Here is a 24,133-nt window from a genome sequence, read left to right on the forward strand (position 1 = left end):
CCTGCTTCTCCCACCCCTGCCAGCAGGGGGCGGGGCAGCGCGCTGGGCCCGTTGCCCCGCTGAGCCCTGCCAAACCGGGGTTAAAATTACGCTCTGAACGCATAGAGCACTGTGATTAACCACACAGGTGGGACCCCCAGTCGAGGGCCCAGGGGGTGGCCCCACTGTGGTGCACAGCACCCCCTCAACAACCCCCCCCCCAACCTTACACCCCTCTAGCCTATAAATAGGGAAGATGCAGAACCACTGAACTGTATGCAGTTTCCTAGAACAACCCTTCCATCCCTATTCCCCGTCAATCTGAGGAAAACAAAATGGCGTCGACACTGCTGTGAGAGCTTTTGTCTTAAACGTAAAGGCTTCACCACATCATACGAAATAGTCATTTGTAGTCATGCCTGATTGCCTGTAGTTAAATAGCTACGTCTTCATGGACATTTACAGGCTCTTAAAATCCAAACCTCAATCCCCACATTAGTCCTCACTAATGACTTAAATCTGTTCTTTAAATATTCTATCGTTCTCTACTCTGTTCTTTAAATATTCTATCGTTCTCTACTCTGGTCTTTTCTCCTTTACTTCAGAATTTCCCAGCTTTCCCTCTTTCAGCAGCCACCTTTCTAATATATTGTCATCTCTCCTCTGTCTGTCTTGCTAGTGGTATCCCTCCATCCGAGGGAAAGAAAATGAAAGTGATCTGGCCCTCTGACACTCTCTCTCCCTGGGAAATGAGGGGCTCTGGTCCGACACTCCTATTGTTCAGCATGTGGCCTCTCACTCCCTCTCTCTGTCTGCTTCCCCCTGGAAGGGCTGGACTATTATTATTGCGATTATCTCCATCGTGCGCATGCACGCAGACATGGGCATCAGTCACAGCCCACACGGCAGGCACGCCGCAGGGATTTACAACACAATAGCAGAACACTGGGGTGTCCCCACTGGCAGGTTATCACCCCGGGCCAAAATGGCTTCTCTCTCTCTCCTCTGCTCTCTATCTGAGGGTGAGAGATGAGATGTAGAGTAGCTGGCTGTTTGGCTTTGGGAGTGTGTAGAAATGTATCGTGGGCGGAGAGTGTAAATAGTGTACACAAAATAGCAGTTGGTGGGTGTTAGTATACTGTAGGATGTACTTATTGGAAAAGTGTAAACATATGTCAAATGTATTATTTATGACACAATCAAGTTGTTTATTCCTATTATGAAACATGGTGTTAGGAAGAATATGGGCACTTACTTTAATGATCAAATACACTGTTGAAGAGGATTCGAGTACTAAGGAATTACCGTATTAATACATTCATGTTGAAGAGATTAAGAGGAAAAGGTACAAGTCTTTAATAAGAGAGCAGTTTCCCCTCTCTCTCTCTCTGTGTCTCTCTGTTCATCCCATTATATCTGATTTAGTCTGACAAGGTTTTTAGGAGGCCATGGGTACACTCTACACTGCTTTACCCTGTGAGCAGTTAGTGCAGCTTTGGGGGACTCTATCACATTACTGGATTAGATTATACAGTTGGAGGTCTCTCTGCCTCCCTTCAAATCACCTGTCCACCAGGACAGAGACAAACGCTGGCACAGCCATGAGGAAAGCTGTATAATCACATTCCAGTCTCCCGAGCTCTCAGTGCAAGAGGCGTCACTGCAGTACCTGGTTCGAATCCAGGCTGCATCACATCCGGCCGTGATTGGGAGTCCCATACGGCGGGGAGGCCGTCATTGTAAATAAGAATTTGTTCTTAACTGACTTGCCTAGTTAAAAATATAAATAACTTCCCAGTGGAGAAACGCTTGACAGGTCAATGACTTAGATACTGAGTGACATGCTGACAGGCCAATGTAATGGGGGGGTCTTTAACAAGGTGAGGGAGGATATAGGTAAACAGGTTTATCTGTGTGTTTGTTGTGAGTGTACGTGTCGTGTGTAACAGAATACTAATTCTGCTAGCGTAATCACACGTGACAGTGTGAGCTGTCTGAGCCGTGTTGTCTCCTCTCCACCCAGCCATGGTACGTCTACATTAAACAATCAGAGAAATAGGAATGGACGGGCAATGGGAGAAATACACCCATTCCCCTAGGCTCACTGCCTCCTGGAGAAGGCCTCTCGTATGGCAGTTGCCTGGCGCACCACTCAGGTGAATTAAAACACCAGGTTTTTACACCCCCTTTTCTCCATGTAATCAAGGACTTTTCCATGCCTGCTCCTCCACTTCTCCCCGTCTCATCGATTATCCTCCGCACTCAAACTTGGCTAGCAACACGAAAATAAATCCGCAGCTAGTGAGGATGCATGCACAACAAGCCATCTGAGGGGAGCATCAACTTCAGCTGAACACATCAGTTCACAGAGTTTTGCTAATCACCCATGTACCTCTTCACTCTACAATAACTGTGTCACAACTTTTCCACAGAGACAGTTCCAGGTATAGGCTTTAGGGAGATCTCACCATCTTCAATGCTAAGTGAGTTTGTGTGTGTGCATCCCCACACTCTGTGGGGTAGAGGTGTATAAGAAAAGTGACAGTGGGGAAGTTGCACAAATCCCCCCCCCCCCCCCCCCCCCCCACACACACACACACACACACGAGTATACTCGCACAGGAAGGAGATAGGATTGAGCAGATGTTGGAGCTTTCAGGAGGTAAACTGATTGAGATGCAGTGTCACCTTGTTAATGATCATCCAAGACAAAACTGGGAGGGGAAAGCGGGAGTATGATCACACCTTCACAAATGTCACCGTGGATAACAAGGCCGGGTAGGTGAGGTGTCTGCAGTTAACATCTTCACCGTGCAAATGTGAAGAGAGCAGGGATGTACAATTGGGAGGTGTGTGTGTCAATGTCAACTGCGCAGGTGAGTTTATTTCAGGTATCTCAGTTACATCAGGGGGATTTGTTATGAGAGGGGCTGAGATAGTATATATGACAAAAGATACCCACCCAAGCTCAACCACAACACACACATCTCTCTACCACACACAGACCTGTGACGGCAGATGCACATTAATAACATTTATGGAAATGTAAGGTGAATGTCTGAACACCAGCGAAGTAGCGGAGAGGAAGAAATGAGGTCGACATGATTATCACTGCTGACAAATGCGTCGACAAGTTATCATTAGTGATGTGACGCACAGACAACACACACTGAAGACCTCTTGTTCTAGATCCCTCTCTCCAAAACTACCTGTCTGCCACAATGGGGATGAAGACTGTATGCATCACCTTACAAACTGTAAACAATGGAGTAGAATGAAGAATAACTTCACTGTTGCTACTGTTCTAGCTAACAAACTAATGTATAACATAGAATGTGTGTACAATGTAAAAATCCGAACATGTTTCAGGACATTTTAGGTTGGAAATGCCTAGTGAGAACTAAGACTTGCGCATTCTGAAGGGTTTCTATAAGGAGAAAAGAGGGTAAAATATCAAAGCTCAGGGATAACCTCAGCAGTCACATATCGAAGCTCAGGGATAACCTCAGCAGTCATATATCAAAGCTCAGGGATAACCTCAGCAGTCATATATCAAAGCTCAGGGATAACCTCAGCAGTCATATATCAAAGCTCAGGGATAACCTCAGCAGTCATATATCAAAGCTCAGGGATAACCTCAGCAGTCATATATCAAAGCTCAGGGATAACCTCAGCATTCATATATCAAAGCTCAGGGATAACCTCAGCAGTCATATATCAAAGCTCAGGGATAACCTCAGCATTCATATATCAAAGCTCAGGGATAACCTCAGCATTCATATATCAAAGCTCAGGGATAACCTCAGCAGTCATATATCAAAGCTCAGGGATAACCTCAGCAGTCATATATCAAAGCTCAGGGATAACCTCAGCATTCATATATCAAAGCTCAGGGATAACCTCAGCATTCATATATCAAAGCTCAGGGATAACCTCAGCATTCATATATCAAAGCTCAGGGATAACCTCAGCATTCATATATCAAAGCTCAGGGATAACCTCAGCAGTCATGTATCAAAGCTCAGGGATAACCTCAGCAGTCACATATCGAAGCTCAGGGATAACCTCAGCATTCATATATCAAAGCTCAGGGATAACCTCAGCATTCATATATCAAAGCTCAGGGATAACCTCAGCAGTCATGTGTCAAAGCTCAGGGATAACCTCAGCATTCATATATCAAAGCTCAGGGATAACCTCAGCATTCATATATCAAAGCTCAGGGATAACCTCAGCAGTCGTATATCAAAGCTCAGGGATGACCCCAGCAGTCGTATATCAAAGCTCAGGGATAACCTCAGCAGTCATATATCAAAGCTCAGGGATAACCTCAGCATTCATATATCAAAGCTCAGGGATAACCTCAGCAGTCATGTATCAAAGCCGATAGATAGCGTAACTTTTTAATGATTGTTTCGTAATCTGCTCAAGAAAGAGAGGAGCGACAGGGAGAGCAGAAAACTCCTCCTCTGTGATCTCTCCTCAATTTTCTCACCACAGACGCCTCACCAGATAAAGGTAAAGACACTGCTCTTTTTCACTGTTGAAAAAACGTCATCCATTTTTGAAGAGGGGTTCGAAATAAATAAAATAATAACATTATTGAAAATAATCTGCCTCAATTCCATAATTAATCTCCAGTTTTTCTGAAATTTACGATGTTAATTAACCCAAAATTCCCTCCATGGAGGCTGAGAGAGACAAGCGTTCAGCCTGCCCCCCTTCAAGCCCCCCCCTATCTCTCCCCATCTCTCCCCATCGCGTTACAGAAAGGAGAGGATTCTCAGGGTAGAGGGCTGAAGGTGGAGATGGGGGAGGAGAGAGAGCATGGGGACATGGATGGGATGGGCTTTCAGCCCTCAGATAGGAGAGGAAAATGAACACAGTGTGATGGGAAGTAAGAGAAAAAGAAAACTGGGCTGGTGAATGAATCCAGTGGGGAGAAGCTCTGTTCCCAGCCAGACTGGGCTGGGCTAGGAAGCAAGCCTGTACACTATAGCTGTGGTTCTGTTCTGTACCAGCTCTCTCTCTCCAGACAACTACTGCAGGACTCAGGAGGACCCACGCACTGAAAATCCATCAACCGGCACAACTCCGATATCAGCTGTCAGGCCTGGAGAAGGCTGGGGAGTCGCTGCGGCTCTCAGTGTTCTGCCGTTTGTTCTCCCAAATTACTCACAGGCCAAGCTTGTTAATCTACACTACAGTACACTGCGGCAGCAATTATTAGTTACAGAATAACAACACAGAGGGAGGAAGCCCGTAAAAAACTACAGAGGAACTTTTCAGTTGAGCACACATACCTCTGTGCTGCATCAGAGCCTGTTAACCTGACTTGCCTCCAGATAGCATGTGTTGGGAAATGTCATCCACCTGGTGGGAATCAAGGGGGAGTCTGTCTGGCATCTTTGGGCTGCTTTTAAGGTTTCGCTAACTTTGTGGAGACCTAGTTACAACATATTATTACAATGATATGCATACTGTGGGTGAGGTAATATGCCGCCCTCATGTGATCGTCCCTGCCTCCTAACTCTCCACTGTGTCCTCTACATCCAGGTGTGGATGTCAGTGCGCGGTGGTGAACACACAAGGTAAGTAGTGGGTGGCCAATCAGACCATACAAAGGAAATGCTCTACAGTGCCATTATTTTATACTGCAGAGGACCATGTTGGTTATTCACCATGTGACTGATTCATAAATTACTAAACTGAACCTGCTATTTACCGAAACCTTAGCATTTTCATATATTGTACGTAGACTTTAATGTTACTGGTAGAGCAGAGAAAAAACACTTCATCCTTATAATGACCTAGAGTGTTGACGAGAGCTATTGCCTGGGAGAAATTCCAGTGATGAGGAGGAAAAAGGGAGAGCAAGAAAAGGAAATGTTTGTTGCCCTTTTACTGTACACCACGGCCTGCAGTCACAGCCCTGGTCGCATAGTGAAGAGTTAACGGAGCAATCAGACCTGCAGCCGCGGCCTCAGCTGCGCAGTCAAGTGTTAGACAATGGAACAGCTGTCGAGTGCGGCAGCTCCAGAAATAGAGCTGTTCATTTCACCTGTCTGTCTCACACCTGTGTGCTGTGCAGGCTGGGGAGAGAGAGGGCGAGGGCTAGGCCAAACAGAAGGCTGTGGAGCCAGAGGAAACTGAAAGGAGAGACGTGCACAGAGATAACAAACACACGCGTAAACACACAAACAGGAAGTGACTAGGCTGACTCACCAATCATGTGATTGGCGACGTGGATCTGGATCTCCCGCTCTGTCTCGAAGGTCATTTGGCATTTGATGCACTGGTACGTCTTCTTCTGCAATGCAACAGACAGGTAGACAATCATTTTAGAGAGGGAATCAAACTGCTCATTCACTGACACAATACAAAAAGGATGTACTGGGGGGAGGGGGGGGGGGGATATCTCCTTGCTGTTACACAGAGCTGAAACAAAAGCGGAGCTAAGGATTGAGCGTCCCTGGGACCTCACTGTCAATATCTAGTAGAGCGAACAGGCCACACAATGCCTCAGCAGGGCCGAGCTGCAGGCCCCGCCAGGCCCAAATGAAACGCAGCCATGAATTCACACATCTAACTGAGCACAAGTTCTTACTGACACGCTAGCCACTGGGAACTGACACACTGCTAGAAAATACTGTTAAAATGCTTATAGTATTGTATGAGGGAAATCTTTTAAAAGCGAGGCTATTTTTGCACCCATGATAAGTATAAGTGGGAACAACATGGCGTCAACTGACATAATAAAATAAAAATGACATTAAAATATTTAGATTTCAGATCACACAAAAAGGATTAGGAATGATTGAATACAATGACGTTCATTAGATTTGTCTAAATGCAGGGCATTAAACGTTTTGTTGGGTTGGCAATAACTTCCATTTATTTTATACTGCAGAGGACCATGTTGGTTATTCACCATGTGACTGATTCATAAATTACTAGACTGAACCTGCTATTTACCGAAACCTTAGCATTTTCATATATTGTACGTAGACTTCAATGTAAATCAATGTGCTGATCCAGCCATAGTAGGGGAAAACATTATAAGTGTGTTCTTACTTTAGGGATAGAAGAGGCATCAGTCACCTTCTTGGCCCCGCTGTTCTCTGGGCTCATCTCGGGGTGGTCCACCAGAACGTGGCTCTCCAGGTCCTCCAGGGTCTCAAACTTCACAGCACACTCGGGGCATCGCAGCCCAACCACAGCCTTCTCTCCGCCGGCCTCCTGGGGCGTGGTGCCCCCACTGGGAGACTGGCCGTTGGTAGCCCGGCTCATACAGCCAGCACACAGCCCATAGGGCAGCCCGTTCACATCCAGCTTCACCAGATCCTGCTTGTTCTTGAACTCCTTGAGGCACAGGGCACACTTGTAGTGCTTGTGTTGCTGCAGCTGGCCATTGGGGGAGGAGGAGGCTGAGCAGCCCCCGCCGGCTGAGAGCTTCTGCATGTGGAAGGTGCCGTGGATCTTGAGCTCCAGGGTGGAGGTGACCGTCTGCATGCACACCACACAGCGGAAGCCCGTCAGAGAGTTCCTCAGGTCCGGGTGCATCTGGCAGTGCTCTATGAAGTCCTCCTCGCTCTGCAAGGGCATCTTACAGATGCGGCACGTGCCCGTGTCCAGGCTCTTGCTGTGGGTGACCTTGTGTTCGGTGAGCGTGAGCAGGGAGGGGAAGCGCTCTCCACAGATAGGGCACATGTAGTGCTTGGCGGGACCACGGTGGGTCTGGGCATGCTCCCTCAGGCCGTTCTCAGAGAAGAAGGTCCGTGAGCACACGTTGCACTTGTGGTTTCCCTTGATAAAGTCGGCCTTCTTCTTGCGGGTGCCGGCGTCGTCGTCCCCGGGCTGGATGTTGTGGTCCCTTAGTCGGTGGTTCTGCAGAAGACTCTCCATAGTGTATGCCGCTCCACAGATATCACAGGCGTACATGGGCTCTGAATTGTCCAGCTCCTCCTCCCCTCCGCTGGCCTCATGGCTGTTGGCTACATCCTGACTCACATTCTTTAGCAGCATGTTCTGCAGGTCAGCCTGCTCCGTGGCCACTGTCGATCTTTCGCTTCCTCCCCCACGCTTGGAGCTCTGGGTTACACCGTTGGGTGTGCCATTCTGGCTTCCCCCATTCCCAGTGCCATTCCCCCCATCAAAGACACAGTGCTTCTCCCTCAGGTGCCTTTCCAGCAGAACGATGGCGTGGAAGGCCTTGCCACAGAAGCGGCAGTTGAACTTCTTACTGTGGGTGGTGATGTGGCACTGCAGCTCCACCTCTGTGCAGAACGTCTCCCCACAGAAGATGCACTTACGGGCCTTGCTGGTGACACCGGGGCCGGTGGGGTGCCCCAGGTGACTGTGTTTAACGTGCAGCTCAAGGTCACTCTCCTTCCGGAAGTCCCAGGTGCAAGCTGTGCAGCGGAACATCTTCTTCTCGTTGCTGTGCTTGACAGCTAGGTGGACCTGGATGGACACCTTGGAGTCAAACACTTCCTGGCACAGCGTACAGTGGTACAGCACAAAGGTGTGCATGTCCAGCAAGTGCTTCTGCAGATCATCCACTGAGGAGAACTGCTTATCACAGCTCTCACAGACGTACTGGGTGGACGTGGTGGTGTAGTGGACTGTCAGGTGCTGCAGCAGAGACTCCTGGGAGTCGAAGTCCTCTTTGTTGCACTGCGGGCAGGACTGCCTCCTCAGAAGCATCTCCAGGTGGGACTTGAGATGGGCTTGAAAGCCCTCGAAGCTGCTGAAGCGCAGGTCACACTGGTTGCAGGGGAAGTCTCCATTGGACCCTGCCGTGGTGGAGTCCCCAGCCAGCCTATGGCGTTTGGGGGAGGAGATCTCCACATCAGAGGAGGCGGGGCTGAGTTCCGCCACCTTTGCTTGCCGCTTGTTATTGGCCAGTGGGATGTTTTTGTGGTTCTCCTTGATGTGCTTGGTAAGCTTGAGCAGGGAGCCGAAGATGGGCGAGTTGGTGCAGTAAGGACAGGAATAGACCTCCATGAAGGACTGGGAGGGCTGCAGGACGGGAGACTCCATCTTGGGCATGCCTCCTCCACTGCAGTGGGTCTGCTGGATGTGCTCCGTGAGAGAGGACTCCGTGAGGAAGCCCATGGAGCACTGGTTGCAGAAGAAGGCGTGGTTGCCCTCCAGGGTGGTGGAGCCTGCGACCATTCCTCCAGGCAGACAGTGGGACACACGGATGTGCTCCTGCAGGGTGTTGATGTCTGCAAACATGTCTGGGCAGTAGTTGCAGTGAAAGGCTGACACGTTGGTGAACTGAAGCAGGGGGAAGGCCGCTGAGGCGCCTCCACTGCCTCTGTGGGCTTTGCGGATGTGTTCGTTGAGGTTGTAGAGCGTGGGAAGGGTGTCCAGGCACAGCTGGCAGGTGTGGTTCTGCTGGGGCTTGTCTGCATGGATGGTCTTCAGATGAATCTCCAGAACGGCCAGGCTGTTGAAGTCTCTCTTGGAGCAGTAGGGGCAGCTGTAGGTCACCTTGGCCATCCAGTGACCCCCGTCGTCATGGTCAGAGTTCGGGGCCAGCTTGCGCCGGCTCTGGATGGGCTTCAGGGTGGAGTCTGGGGTGGAGCCCCTCTCCAGAGAGGCGCTGGAGTCCGGGGTGGCGCTGCTCATGGATGCCACGCTGCCCAGCACGGGGTCAGGGCTGGGACTGTGATTACTGGAGTCGGGCTGCCGGTGGCTGTCCATGTGGCAGTAGACGTCCTCCACAGAGGGGAACTGCTCTGAGCACACGGGACACTTGTGTTTGTGGTTAGCGTGGGACGTCTCGATATGGGAGAGCAGCAGGCCCTCATCGCTGAAGATCTCGGGGCAGTGGATACACTGCAGGTCGGAGCGGTCAGACAGCTGGGGGTGGCGGGTCACTACGTGCTTCTCCAACTCGTCGGTCTGGCTGAAGGTCTCCTCACAGTAGTCACACATGTACAGGTCCTGGTCCATCTCCCCTCCACTGCCCGCATTGCTGCCACGCTTCCCCCCTTCCTTTTCAGCACGCAGGGCCAGGTGCTCCTTGTTCTTCCTGTGGGCCTGCATGTGGCTCTGCAGAGAGGATGTGGAGGAGAAGCCTCTCTTGCACACGCTGCACTTAAAGGGCTTGCTGGAGCTGTGGGTCTTCAGGTGAATCTTGAGATGGTCGCTGCGGGAGAAAGCCGCCTCACATTCCTGGCAGCTGTATTTCTTGTCTCCGGTGTGGAGCTTGACGTGGCGATCGCGGCTGCGCTTGTGCTTGAACAGGCGGCTGCAGAAGGTGCACTTGAAGGGCAGCTTGTCGCTGTGGATCTGCTCGTGGCGCTTCAGGTAGCTGAGGCGGCTGAAGGACTTGTCGCAGAACTGGCAGGGGTAGGGCAGCCCCGCGCCCCCTTCCTCCTCCCCCGTGCCCATGCCCAGATCGCTGCAGCCGTCCCCCAGCATCTGTGACGGTGACGCCACGTCTTTGCTGGAGGGAGAGGACCCTACCCAGGAGAGCCCAGGGTCATCATCACCATCTGGAATGCAAAACACAGACAGAATTAAAGTGTTAGAGAGGAGATTTAAACCAAATCTAAAACAGAATAGAATTAAAGAGTCCCACAAGATTTAAGAAATAAGGACAAATTGTATTTTCTCTCTCTTCATCCTCCCTAAGCAAACATCCCCCACCCCCTCTAGAATTACATCTGCCTTATCATATATTGTCATTATGGGGACAGGGTTGAAATTCCGAAAACCGATTAGAAGACGCTCAATAGTGAGGGTATATTCTTATATAACAATGTGAATGGAATAAAACACGGGATTCTGCATGCTTTTCTCCAGTTTGGTGCTGACACAAGGGGAAGTCTATTAATGCACACATAATATAAATATACACAAAGAGCATATATTAACTCTGTCCTGCTTTGTGTAGTCTGAGGGGGCCTGCCACAGCCCTCACGTCATCTATTTAGCATCTAAACTAGAGCCCTCTGAAGGAGAGGAGAAACGCTCATGACTTATTGAGCAGGAATGCTGCGAGCCTGGAGTCCCACAGTGGCTCAGACAAACCCAGAATTCTCCAGCTCAGTCTGTTTGCTTTATTTGACTAAGTTTCACACTCTAAATGTGTGAGGAGAGAAGCCTCTGGTAGTCATCACACATAACCAAATGTTTACAATAAGTAAACAGCCTCCCGCATTTCCCCTCTCCACACATACATCTTATAAAACACGCTTTTTACATGAAACTAGTCTGTAGCTAGAGGGCACGTGACTCAATCTGCATCTCATTTGTATTTTGGCTGACAATCACAATCAAACAGGTAACTGTCCTCTCAGCAAAATTAGGCTTTAAAACAAAGTATTAACAACATTCTTTATCTAAGAAGAGAAGTAATTTGCTACTTATCTCTGTGGAACTATGAATATTTTTCCATTCCCACTACCCACTCCTATAGTATGTGTTATACAAAAGGTATGCACTGCAGATTTGGTGGAAAATAGATGAATGTGATGAATCGATACACTCGAAAATGTAGATGCTGTGCAGAGCAAATAAAAAAAACTGCAGGGGTTTGTGGGTCATTTTGTTGTAAAAACATGAATTATGAATTTAGCTTGGAGCTAGGAAAGAAACCTATGCTCTAAAAGACTGTAAAATAGAGATATTACATGGAAGCTAAAGGCAACAGGAGAAAGATGCCATCCAGCAGCAACAATCAGGAGAGTAATATTACAGGACGAGTGCAAATTAATAAATAAGTATGAACAACACCAAGGAAATGGACAAAGCTGGAAAGAAAAGATGTTGGGAAATATCTTTGAGAGAAATTGTACAGAGATAGGGGAAGCAGGAGAAACTAACAATTACAGCCTATTAATATGCTACAGATCAAACCAGTAACACGCTGTTTTGTTGAGTACATAAATCCTAACATGAATGCTATTTTGAGCCCGAAACGTAGTACCACCTGCTTTACCTGTGTGTGTGCATGCGTGCATCTGTGCTAGTGCGTGAGTGTGTGCTGTATTTATGTGTGGGTAACTATGTAAGCGTGATGGAGGGCGGGAACAACTCTGTTTCTCAGATTACAGTTAAGGCCTGTACCCCACTGTCTACACAGCTGGGGTGTCTGGACATCCCCTCCCTATTGTAGCCATTCCCCCCAGTCCTCCTCTCATGCCTTTGTGTCCGTGTCAGGATAAGAGTCATCCTGACACAAGTTAAACCCCGGCAACACAGGAGCGAGAGAGCGCCTCGGCGGCCCGAATAAAGAGAGGGGATGAAAAGCCCAAAAGGGCCTTAACTGGGGTGAATTCTTTGGCTGCACAATGAAAGCGTGGCCCCTGACAGGCTGGTCTCTGATGTGAGCCGAGTGGAGGTGAGAGAGCAGAGGGGAGAGCTGCTCACGACTGACAGGTACGCCGTCCTGCCGAGCCCCAGCCATGTACTGCACCACATCACACCACATACAAAGGAGCACTTGCTTGAGCATGAAGAAGAAGAAATAAATAAAATGAGAGATAATAAGTAGAGAAGTGGGAGGGAGAAAGAATAGTGAGGGAAGAAGAGAAGAAAAAAAACTCCTGGCACATGTGGTCATTCTGGCGAATTCTAAATCTATTAATGCTAATGCAATCCCTCCGACTGCAACAGAATGTGAGAAATCACTTTTGAGAAAGGAGATTATAGTCATTAAATAGCCTTAATCCTCAGAAGTGTGGCTGTCGGAAAATGGAAGATCACATGGCTTTTAGAGGGCTTTTGTCATCGGTCCGCCGGGGGACTTGGCAAGAGCACTAAACAGGGTAAGAAATTTCAATGAAAAGTTAAATTAGAAAAGAAACAGAAAATAAAGAGGGGGAAAGGCGAGGGGGAAGCCGGGAGAAAACCGAGAAAATACTGGGATGGGCACGCAAACACATGCTGCTCCCATGTCTCCTCACTCCAGCGTTCCCAAGCACACCCCTGATGGCTTCTCTGTCTTTATCTCGCTCTCCCCGTCCGTTCCACCCTCCGTCCGCCCATGTCTTTCATGTTGTTACTCATTACTGAATTAACAGGCTACAGTCATGGCTGCCCCTGGCGCTGGCCTTCACCTCTGCTGCCATGGCCCAGGTGGAGGGGTGGGGCCAGGCAGGGAGGAGGGAGGGCCTGGCAGATGGAGACACTGCAGTCCAGAGGAAGAACGGCCATCCTGCCTCCAATCAGGGCCCAGTAATTGGAACTGGCCGAACAAAACACATGGCCACAGACGAAGGCCCCAACTGAGCTCTACCTGAGCACGAGCATAGTGGTAGGGGATGGATGGAGCAGGGATGGCCACTTTGGTCTGAGTTTCAAGAGGACGCCCCATGCTGCCCCACCCCCCACCTCGCTCTATCCAGACTGGGCCGGCCTGATGACGCCTGTCCCCTCTCTAATAGGCTGGCCAGCCAGCCGGCATGCCGAGGCCGGAGCGTGGAGGAAACACGGTAATGAAGACATGCCCAGCCTGTCGTCCCCAGCTCTAGCCTGCTCTTCCCCTCATCAGACACAAGGACAGAGGCCCGTCTCCCCGTGTACCCCATCCCAAAACCATGCCACCCCTGAGAAGCCGCTGTAGCGGCGTCTCCTCTGATGTGCAATGGAAACACAGCCCCAGAAAGCAAAAAGCCAGGCTGTTCATTAGAGCAGGACGGCCTCCCTCTGTTTCCACATGATGTCCACAACACTGACTGGCAGACAGAGACTGCCTTCCTTCATGTCCAAACAATGTGATCATTAATAATCTGTTCTATCAACTGTACTGCCACTAAAGCTGCTCCATATGCATATGGAGATAATCTGCAGTGTCAACGTGCTCCTCCTGGGGGGAAGAAAAAAGAGCAAACAGCCAGCTTGACTGGGCTGACATCTCTCTGCTGAGACTTGATTAAAAGCAGGGGGTCTGTTTCTATCCTATTCTAGAAAACAGTCGTGTGTAGTCACTCAGGCCTTGAACAACCGTGGTGTGTCTGTTATTTATGCTGTACACATCATTTCAATAACACACAACATGGTTTGGACTAGGACAAAAACAAAGTGGGTGACCATTGAATCAATATTTATGGATGATCGTAATGAAGGGCCATAGCTGCTGCCACCCCCCAGTGGGTCAGAGACAACAGGAATCAGGTAACAAGACTGGCTCTACTGAGGGAGCAGTGGGTAACGCGGAGGTATTCTCTAATAAGACTACTGTACAGTATGTGTGTATGTTTATCATATGGGCTCACCTCGTCACATTCCCCTGCACTCCACTCACACCCCTCCTCCCTAATTAACATTTCCACCTTTCAGTCTGGCTCCCTGCCCAAACTTCCACCAAGCCCCCTGCCTGGCTCCCAACCCCAACCCCATCCCCTTGGCCCCCTTCCCATGGCCCCAGGCAGCAGAGACGCACCGTAGGGGGCAGAAAAACAACTTCCACCCAGGTCTCTGACAGGGCAGCGCAGCACGCAGGCCAGACAAGCCTGGAGCAACGGACAAGCCGACAGGGGGAATGAAACTTTCAAGAGGAGAACCTCTCCCCATTTTCCAGCTACTTCCGTCCTTCCTTCTCACCTCTTCTCCCCTCTTCCTTCCTCCCACTATCAATCCATCATTTCCAAACTTTTCCAGGGTTAAACTATCAACCCAAATCTTGTGGTATGCTATGCTATAACTCATTCCTCAGTCAAATACTGTATCACAACACACACTGTGACTTCTGATGGGGTCTGAAGCCATGTGGGGTTGTTGTTGACCATCAAAATGTTTAATCTCCCTCTTTCGCAAAAGTACACACATTTATCTCCCTAGAACTAGTCTGTCTCTAGAGGTCTCCAGTCCACTGCTGTCCCTCAAACCCATGGGACGCAGTCTGTCAGGGACCTGAGTACTGGAGGACACACACACACAGGGTGGGTGAAGTCAGAGCGGACACAGTCTGTCAGGGGCCTGAGTCCTGGAGGACACAGTCACACGCTGCCCACAGCCCATATGGAGCAGTTGGCGCCCAAAAGTGCCCAAGCAGCCGGCCACATTCCCAGGGCAGAAGGTGAGGGGCAGGGGGCATCGGGGTGAGGGGGGCATGGGGCGGAAACAGCTGACAGGCCTCTCCTCTCTTCACCGCCCAAGAGACATTCAGGTGACAGGAGGGGAACTGGGACAAACATGGGTGAGGTTGACCATTATGAGTCACTCAGTCCTATAGAGACAACCTTGAACCACTAAGGACCTCCATCACCCCTCGTACAGTACATTCTGAAAGTATTCAGACGCAATGACTTTTCTCACTTTTTACATTACAGCCTCATTCTAAAATGTACTACAGATTTTTTTCTTATCAATCTACACACAATACCCCATAATGCCAAACGAAAACAGACTTTTAGAAATATTTGTAAAATTAAAAATCAAAAACAGAAATACCTTAATTACGTAAGTATTCAGACCCTCTGCTATGAGACTTGAAATTGAGCTCAGATGCATCCCGTTTCCATTGATCATCCATGAGATGTTTCTATAACTTGATTAGAGTCCACCTGTGGTAAATAAAATTGATTGGACATGATATGGAAAGGCACACACCTGTCTATATAAGGTCCCACAGTTTACAGTGCATGTCAGAGCAAAAACCAAACAATAAGGTCGAAGGAATTGTCCGTAGAGCTCTGAGACAGGATTGTGTCCAGGCACAGATCTGGGGAAGGGTACCAAAACATTTTTGCAGCATTGAAGGTCCTCAAGAACACAGTGGCCTCCATCATTCTTAAATGGAAGAAATTTGGAACCACCTTCCTAGAGCTGGCCGCCCGGCCAAACTGAGCAATCGTGGGAGAAGGGCCTTGGTCAGGGAGGTGACCAAGAACTTGATGGTCACTCTGACAGAGCTCCAGAGTTCCTCTGTGGAGATGGGAGAACCTTTCAGAATGACAACCATCTCTGCAGCACTCCACCAATCAGGCATTTATGGTAGTGGCCAGATGGAAGCCACTCCTCAGTAAAAAGCACGACAGCCCGCTTGGAGCTAGCCAAAAGGCAAGGACTCTCAGACTATGAGAAACAAGATACTCTGGTCTGATGAAACCAAGATTGAACTCTTTGGCCTGAATACCAAGCTTCACGTCTGGAGGAAACCTGACGCCATCCCTACAGTGAGCATGGTGGTGGCAGCATCATGCTGTGGGGATGTTTTTGAGAGGCAGGGACTGGGAAAATAGTCAGGATTGAGAGCAAGATGAAGAGAGCAAAGTATGGAGAGATCCTTGATGAAAACCTGCTCCACAGTGCGCAGGACCTCAGACTGGGGGTGAAGGTTCACCTTCCAACAGGACAACAACCCTAAGCACACAGCCAAGACAACGCAGGAGTGGCTTCGAGACAAGTTTCTGAATGTTCTTGAGTGACCCAGCCAGAGCCCGGACTTGAACCCAATCAAACATCTCTGGAGAGACCTGAAAATAGCTGTGCAGCGACGTTCCCCATCCGACCTGACAGCGCTTGAGAAGATCTGCAGAGAAGAATGGAAGAAACTGCCCAAATACAGGTGTGCCAAGCTTGTAGCCCCATACAGAAGAAGACTTGAGGCTGTAATCGGTGCGAAAGGTGCTTTGACAAAGTACTGAGTAAAGGGGCTGTATACTTATGTAAATGTGAAATAAAAAACAGTTTTTGCTTTGTCATTATGGGGTATTGTGTGTAGATTGATGAGTGGGGAAAAAAACGATTTAATACATTTTAGAAGAAGGCTGTAACGTAACAAAATGTGGAAAAAGTCAAGGGGTCTGAATACTTTCCGAATGCACAGTATGCCAAACAAAAACCATTGACTGCAAAGTTTAACAAACCATACAACTCTATGCACAAGGACTACTTCTAACAACTTACACTGAAAATGGAAGTTTGGTAACTGAATCTTGGTACAATCTCACTCAGTTTGTTATGCCTACAGATTTTCAGAAAACTCTGTTAAATATCTGCTCTGAATTAAGATTAAACGATGTCTGCAGAAAGAATGGGGTGTCAGCGATTTTTTGGGGGGCGGGAGTTATTGAACTACATGAAGTGATTCAGATTTACACCGGGTAAAGTTACTACATAACTAGAAAGTAACGTCCAATAAAATTCATAGAATTGTGAATGTGCGTCGAGAGAGAGAGAGAGGGAGACCGACCGTGATTGGTTAAGATGAGTTTGACTCAAGTCTTGGTCGGTCTGTGAGAGCTGCAGGAGCCAGCACTGTTAAACAGCTGCACATTAATTACATGTGAAGTGTACCAAAACAAGCCTTGCTACAGAGGCCATGTGGAGGAAGACGGCAGGCATCTGGTTCCTCTTTCTCCCTCTCTCCCCCTACTCCATCCTGCACTCTCTACCTTTACTTCTACTCTCTCTCTGCCCATCTCTTCTTCTCGTCCCTCTCCAACCTTGCCTCTCTCTCGCTCTACCTCGCGCTCTGCCTCTCAGTCCCTCTCCCTTGCCTGTGTCACAGTGGTATAGAGGTGTGTGAGTAACAGTTTCGGAATGTTCCCTCTGTCAATGGGAAACTGTGGTGTGATCCATGGATGAAATCAACACCACAAACCTTCAACAGACCCTGCTTTGCTCAACCGCTATGGTTTCACCTGCCACCATAGCTGCACCACCACATCATCTGTTAGTCAGCCCTTTGTCCGGCTATGGTGCTCTTATTCTCTGTGATCTGAGCGTCCTCTCTTTCCCTGGGCTTTAGGCAGACCCCACCGAAGCGTTTTCTCCGTCGTTCAGCCCTCAACCGCTCCCCTATGATCAAACACATCCATTCTCTCACAGCTCACCAGGTCCTCTCGTTGCACGTAACCCTCTTCCCTCTCTCCTGACTAGACTCCAGGGCTTTTCAATAGGTTGTGACTCACGTCTTATGACGCTGTTCTGTTCTGTAGGGTTATGAGTCAGACACCGTGTTGGTCTCTGTGCTGTGACTAAGGTGTATGCTGAGGATTTTCTAGGTTAGAGCCGTTCTCTCAGCATCATTCAACAGAGCTCAATCAACTAAACCTCATTATTAAAAATAGCCGGCATCGCCGGCGGCAGGTTCAGAATAGGAGGAGTTTAGTGGAGGGGTTAGCGTGTGTACTCAGAAGGAGGGGCCTTGGGATAGAGGAGTTACCAGGAGACATCAATTACGTAATGTAACTCCTATCTATCTGTGGTATGACAGCCATGTCCACTCAGAAATCTAACAAGAGACATATGGTCTTTAGTAAACACAAATGGAGTATGAAACAAACAACCCTTTACATACTGTCCAGGCCTGGCTAAGAACACCAAAACAAAATCTGCTTCAGAAAATCAGCTACCCCAACAACTAGGGACATTGCCACCTAGAGTCTGCCTGGGAGAATACAAGGCAGTGGATGGTGCCAAAATGCTTCCACAGTATACTGCCCCAAACATGCATCCATATATCTACTGAATGAGATGGGGGAAATACATTACACCACTACATTGTGTCAGTCAAATGACAAATAGACAGACAAAATGTCCTCATGTTGTGAGCGACTACAACCAGACTAACGTACACTCTCTGTACCTCTACCAGTGGAGCAGAGCTAGTTGTCATTCTGCCAGTTTTCCTGTTCCTCTGAGGTTACCCCATGTTTGTAGACCCCCCACCCCCACCCTGGTGTAGTAGGGCCTGTAAATAAGTCATGCAGGCAGCTGGAGCTGAGCAGAAGCAGTAGGCTGAGCTGTGTGGTTTCAGATGGGGAGATGGAGGCAGAGAGGCAGGCAGCAGCAGCCTGGGCTGAGAGATGGGGGTTAGGACTGGGGCTCCTGGGAGGCTTGAGCCCCAGGGGACCCCCAGCACAGGCAGAGAGAGGCGGGTACCTCCTGCCCACTGTGACACCCTAGGAGCCCCCCGGCCTCTCTGGGGAGGAGCGGCACTGAGAGGAACACCTGGACCTGCCATTAGTGACACACTGAGGGAGTAGAGCACAGACGGTGAGTAGGAACCACACACACACTGGCAGAGACACACACACTGGCAGACACACACACACACACACACACACACACACACACACACACACACACACACACACACACACACACAGAGCTACACACACACACAGGCAGAGCCACAAACACACACACACACACTGGCAGAGACAGACAAACACACACTGGCAGAGACACACACATACACACACTGGCAGAGACACACAAACACACACTGGCATAGACACACACACACTGGCATAGACATACACACACAAACACTGGCACACACACACACACACACAAACACTGGCACACACACACACACACACACACACACACACACACACACACACACACACACACACACAGGCATAGACACACACACACACACACACACACAGGCATAGACACACACACACACAGGCATAGACACACACACACACCCACACTGGCATAGACACACACACACACACTGGCATAGACACACACACACACACAAACACACACACACACAGGCATAGACACACACACACACACACTGGCATAGACACACACACACACACACTGGCATAGACACACACACACACTGGCATAGAAACACACACACACACTGGCATAGACACACACACACACACTGGCATAGACACACACACACACACTGGCATAGACACACACACACACACACTGGCATAGACACACACACACACACACACACTGGCATAGACACACACACACACACACACACACACACACACACACACACACACACACACACACAGGCATAGACACACACACAGGCATAGACACACACACACACACACACACACAGGCATAGACACACACACTGGCATAGACACACACACAGACACACAGGCAGAGCCACACACACACAGGCAGACACACACACACACACACAGGCAGAGACACACACACACACACTGGCATAGACACACACACACACTGGCATAGACACACACACACACACACACTGGCATAGACACACACACACACACACACAGGCATAGACACACACACAGGCATAGACACACACACACACACACACACACAGGCATAGACACACACACTGGCATAGACACACACACAGACACACAGGCAGAGCCACACACACACAGGCAGACACACACACACACACACACAGGCAGAGACACACACACACACACACAGGCAGAGCCACACACACACACCGGCAGAGCCACACACACACACACTGGCAGAGCCACACATACACACAGGCAGAGACAGGCGGACACACACAGACACAGTGCCACAAACACACACAAAACCTCTCCGATTCAAGGGGACAGGCATGGATACACAAGCAGTAACACAGAATAGGAACCGATACAGAGCACAGGCCCTGATTGACAGGTACTCACACACACACACACACACACACAGGCAGGCAGAGCCACACACACTGGCAGAGCCACACACACACACAGACAGAGCCACACACACACACACACACACACACAGACAGAGCCACACACACACACACACACACACACACACAGACAGACAGAGCCACACACACACACACACACAGACAGAGCCACACACACACACACAGACAGAGCCACACACACACACACACACACACAGACAGAGCCACACACACACACACACACAGACAGAGCCACACACACACACACACACACAGACAGAGCCACACACAGACAGAGCCACACACACACACACAGACAGAGCCACACACACAGACAGAGCCACACACACACACACACAGACAGAGCCACACACACACACACACAGACAGAGCCACACACACACACACACAGACAGAGCCACACACACACACACACAGACAGAGACACACACACACACACACAGACAGAGACACACACACACACACACAGACAGAGCCACACACACACACACACACACAGACAGAGCCACACACACACACACACACAGACAGAGCCACACACACACACACACACAGACAGAGCCACACACACACACACACACACACACACACACACACACACACACACACACACACACACACACACACACACACACACACACACACACACACACACACACACACACACACACACACACACACACACACTGACAGAGCCACACACACACACACACACACACACACTGACAGAGCCGCACACACACACTGACAGAGCCCCACACACACTGACAGAGCCACACACACACTGACAGAGCCACACACACACACTGACAGAGCCACACACACACACAGACACACACAGACACACAAAACCCCTCCGAACACACAAAACCCCTCCGATTCAAGGGGACAGGCATGGATACACAAGCAGTAACAGAATAGGAACCGATACAGAGCACAGGCCCTGATTGACAGGTACTCACACACCCACACAGTGAGCAACAGAGAGGGGGGCAGGGTGAAGGAGACACCTGGACAACACTGCTATTGTGACTGTACACTGTGAATAAGGACAGGATAATTAGTCCGTTATTAAACTCCTCAGGGTGACACCAGAGCACCCAGCTGGGGTTCAAGGACACAGAGAGAGCTCCACCTCAACACTGTCATTACACCACCTCTCACTGTCACACAGAGACCGGGTGAGGGGGGTGAGGTAGAGAGACAAAAATAGGAAGATGTAGAGGAAGAGAGAAATAGGTTGTTAGAGAGATATTTACAACTAGAGCTGCCCAAATCATCTGCAGCAACAAAAAACATTTTCTCCACAAATGTTTGGATTTTCCTGTTCTGTAAACCTCTCCTGGACAGGTGATGGGAGAGCTGGTCAGAGTACAGCGATGTGTCTGGGCAACATGCCTTCAGTCTGCAGCGCTAATCTACCACACACACAATTCGTTTTACTATCCTTTAGGGACCAAAACATTTATTGCCATTTATAATCCTATTTCCCTAAACCCTAACCTAAACTCTAACCTAAACCCAAACCTAACCATAACGCCTAACCCCAAATTGTAACAATAAACCTAACCCCTAAGCCTAAAATAGCCTTTTTCCTTGTGGGGACTAACTTCTGGTCACCACAAGAATAGTAAAACCACACACACACACACACACACACACAGGCTTTGTACAGATCTCAGAGTAAGCCCAGCCACCTGCCAAGCTACACCTACAATACTCTCCACTCATTTCAAGTCCAATGAAACTAGTACTCACCGCAATTTAACTGCAATTAGGGTTAAGAGATTTGTACTGATTATGTATAGCTACAATTGCCTAGCTGTAGCTGACAATACTGGTGTGATTGAACTGCCTATGGACTGTGTGGATACACGCTAGCAATTAGCTGAGCAGAATGGCTATATCAAATACACAGGGTGGTGAATCAACAGGCCATTATTGTAGCTTGGCCATTACCTTCCAAACAAACAAAGCCTGTCCCTGCTTCCACCCACACAGCCACACAGTCACAGCTAGGCCAACCAGGATCAATGCCTGGCAGGACTTGTCTCTGACAGGGAGCTACACAGAGACAACAGGTGGGGTTCCCTGTTTAGTGTACTTCCACTTTCATAATTGCATTATTATTTTCCAACTAACAGTCCCTGGCCCGCTCCTACACACATACACGCACCATGCATATGCCTCATAATTGTTTACTGTTCAAACAAGGGGCGGGACCTTTGAACGAGGGACAACGGTCAGAGGGGGCATGTCTGGGAGTCGGTCAGGGCTGGCTCAATGATGGGCTGATTGTTGGCTTTGTGGGTCTGCTTCACACAAGACCAGAAATAAGAGAAGAGCTTTTTACTTAGAACTACAAAGTCCCCCCCAAAAATCTGTATCAAGTTCAATGTGGTCATCAACAAAAAGAGCCCAACTTTAAAACGAAAAATAGGGGAAAATATAAGTTTCTTTGTGTATTAAAGAGCGCAGAGCCGCACAGTGTGTATCAAAAGGGGGTACGGACAGGGGGAAAGGAGCCACAGAGAAAAGAAACGGAGGACGAGACAAAGGTAGAGCTAGTGGGGGGAAAAATATCTGTCCAACATGAAACAGATCAAAGGCAGAGGCCGGGAGAATGAGAGGCCAGGGGGTCCTGTAATTACGGTCTACATCCGCCAAACCATGGAGCGAGAGAGGGAGGATGGGGGTTCCCAAAAACTTCTCAAATCCATTGGCTCCTGGGGTTGCCTTTGCTCTAGTCCTCACCCCCCCACCCCCAAACCCCCACCAGGCCGTACAAACAGTGCCAGATCTAGTTCTGCCCTCCTCCCCGCCAGCGAGGCCCCAATCCACTCAGGGGTCCTCCCGCTGGCCTGCGGGGGGATGGCTGTCCACTGTGACTGCCCGACAGAGAGAAAAAAACTTTTGTTGGGAACTTCTGGCATCGCCCCAGGGGCTGTTCTCTGGGAAGGAGAAACCAAACTGACCTTCACACACACACACACACACACACACACACACACACACACACACACACACACACACACACACACACACACACACACACACACACACACACACACACACACACACACACACACACACACACACACACACACACACACACACACACACACACACACAAAACCATGAAGCAAACCCTCTCACATTATGTTACATACAAAAACATGCATTCAATAAGCCATCAACATGCCTATATGTGAGAGAGAATGCTTACACACACATACACTCGCACACAACTGGGTTTTGGGGATGCATAGTGGAAGGAATAGATCAATAGTGACCACTGGCTGGTTTGACTCCACAGCAGAAAAAAGGATTGCAGAGGGACCAGACAAAAAATACTGCACCCTCCCGACTTCAAACACCTTACCACCTCCACGTTTTAATAAAGCACAAGAACAGAAACATGGAAATGTTAGGAAAAAAGCCAATGCGGCTTTTAGCTCATTGTGCTTTCATGCCTTTCTACGGACCCCACGCCCTCCCCCGCCTATCCAGCTTTCTAATGCTGCCTACCCTCGGCATGCTAATGACAGATCACCCGTTTGGCTGCCCGTCAGACTGTCACGATTCAGGGTACAGTAGACCACAGTACTCCTCAAAAGACACCATACACCCCACCTGGTCCTGCAGTAACATACACCCCACCTGGTCCTGCAGTAACATACACCCCACCTGGTCCTGCAATAACATACACCCCACCTGGTCCTACAGTAACATACACGACCACCTGGTCCTGCAGTAACATACACC

The 24,133-nt window shown here is 49.2% G+C and overlaps 1 protein-coding gene across 3 annotated transcripts in view; it reads right to left on the reverse strand.

Moving 5' to 3' along the window:
- Positions 1-24,133, reverse strand: part of LOC129862547 (zinc finger protein 423-like) — a 145,201-nt gene that overhangs the window by 63,521 nt on the left and 57,547 nt on the right. For 2 of the 3 annotated variants that reach the window (XM_055934317.1, XM_055934318.1), the window contains exons 4-5: positions 7,054-10,487; positions 6,205-6,289 (exon numbers count right to left, since the gene is read on the reverse strand). In XM_055934317.1, coding sequence (XP_055790292.1) covers positions 6,205-6,289; positions 7,054-10,487 — 3,519 coding nt within the window. The remainder of the gene's footprint in view (positions 1-6,204; positions 6,290-7,053; positions 10,488-24,133) is intronic. The other variant, XM_055934319.1, reaches the window with a different exon arrangement.

The sequence above is a fragment of the Salvelinus fontinalis genome, chromosome 9, assembly GCF_029448725.1.
Source record: "Salvelinus fontinalis isolate EN_2023a chromosome 9, ASM2944872v1, whole genome shotgun sequence".
NCBI lineage: Eukaryota > Metazoa > Chordata > Actinopteri > Salmoniformes > Salmonidae > Salvelinus > Salvelinus fontinalis.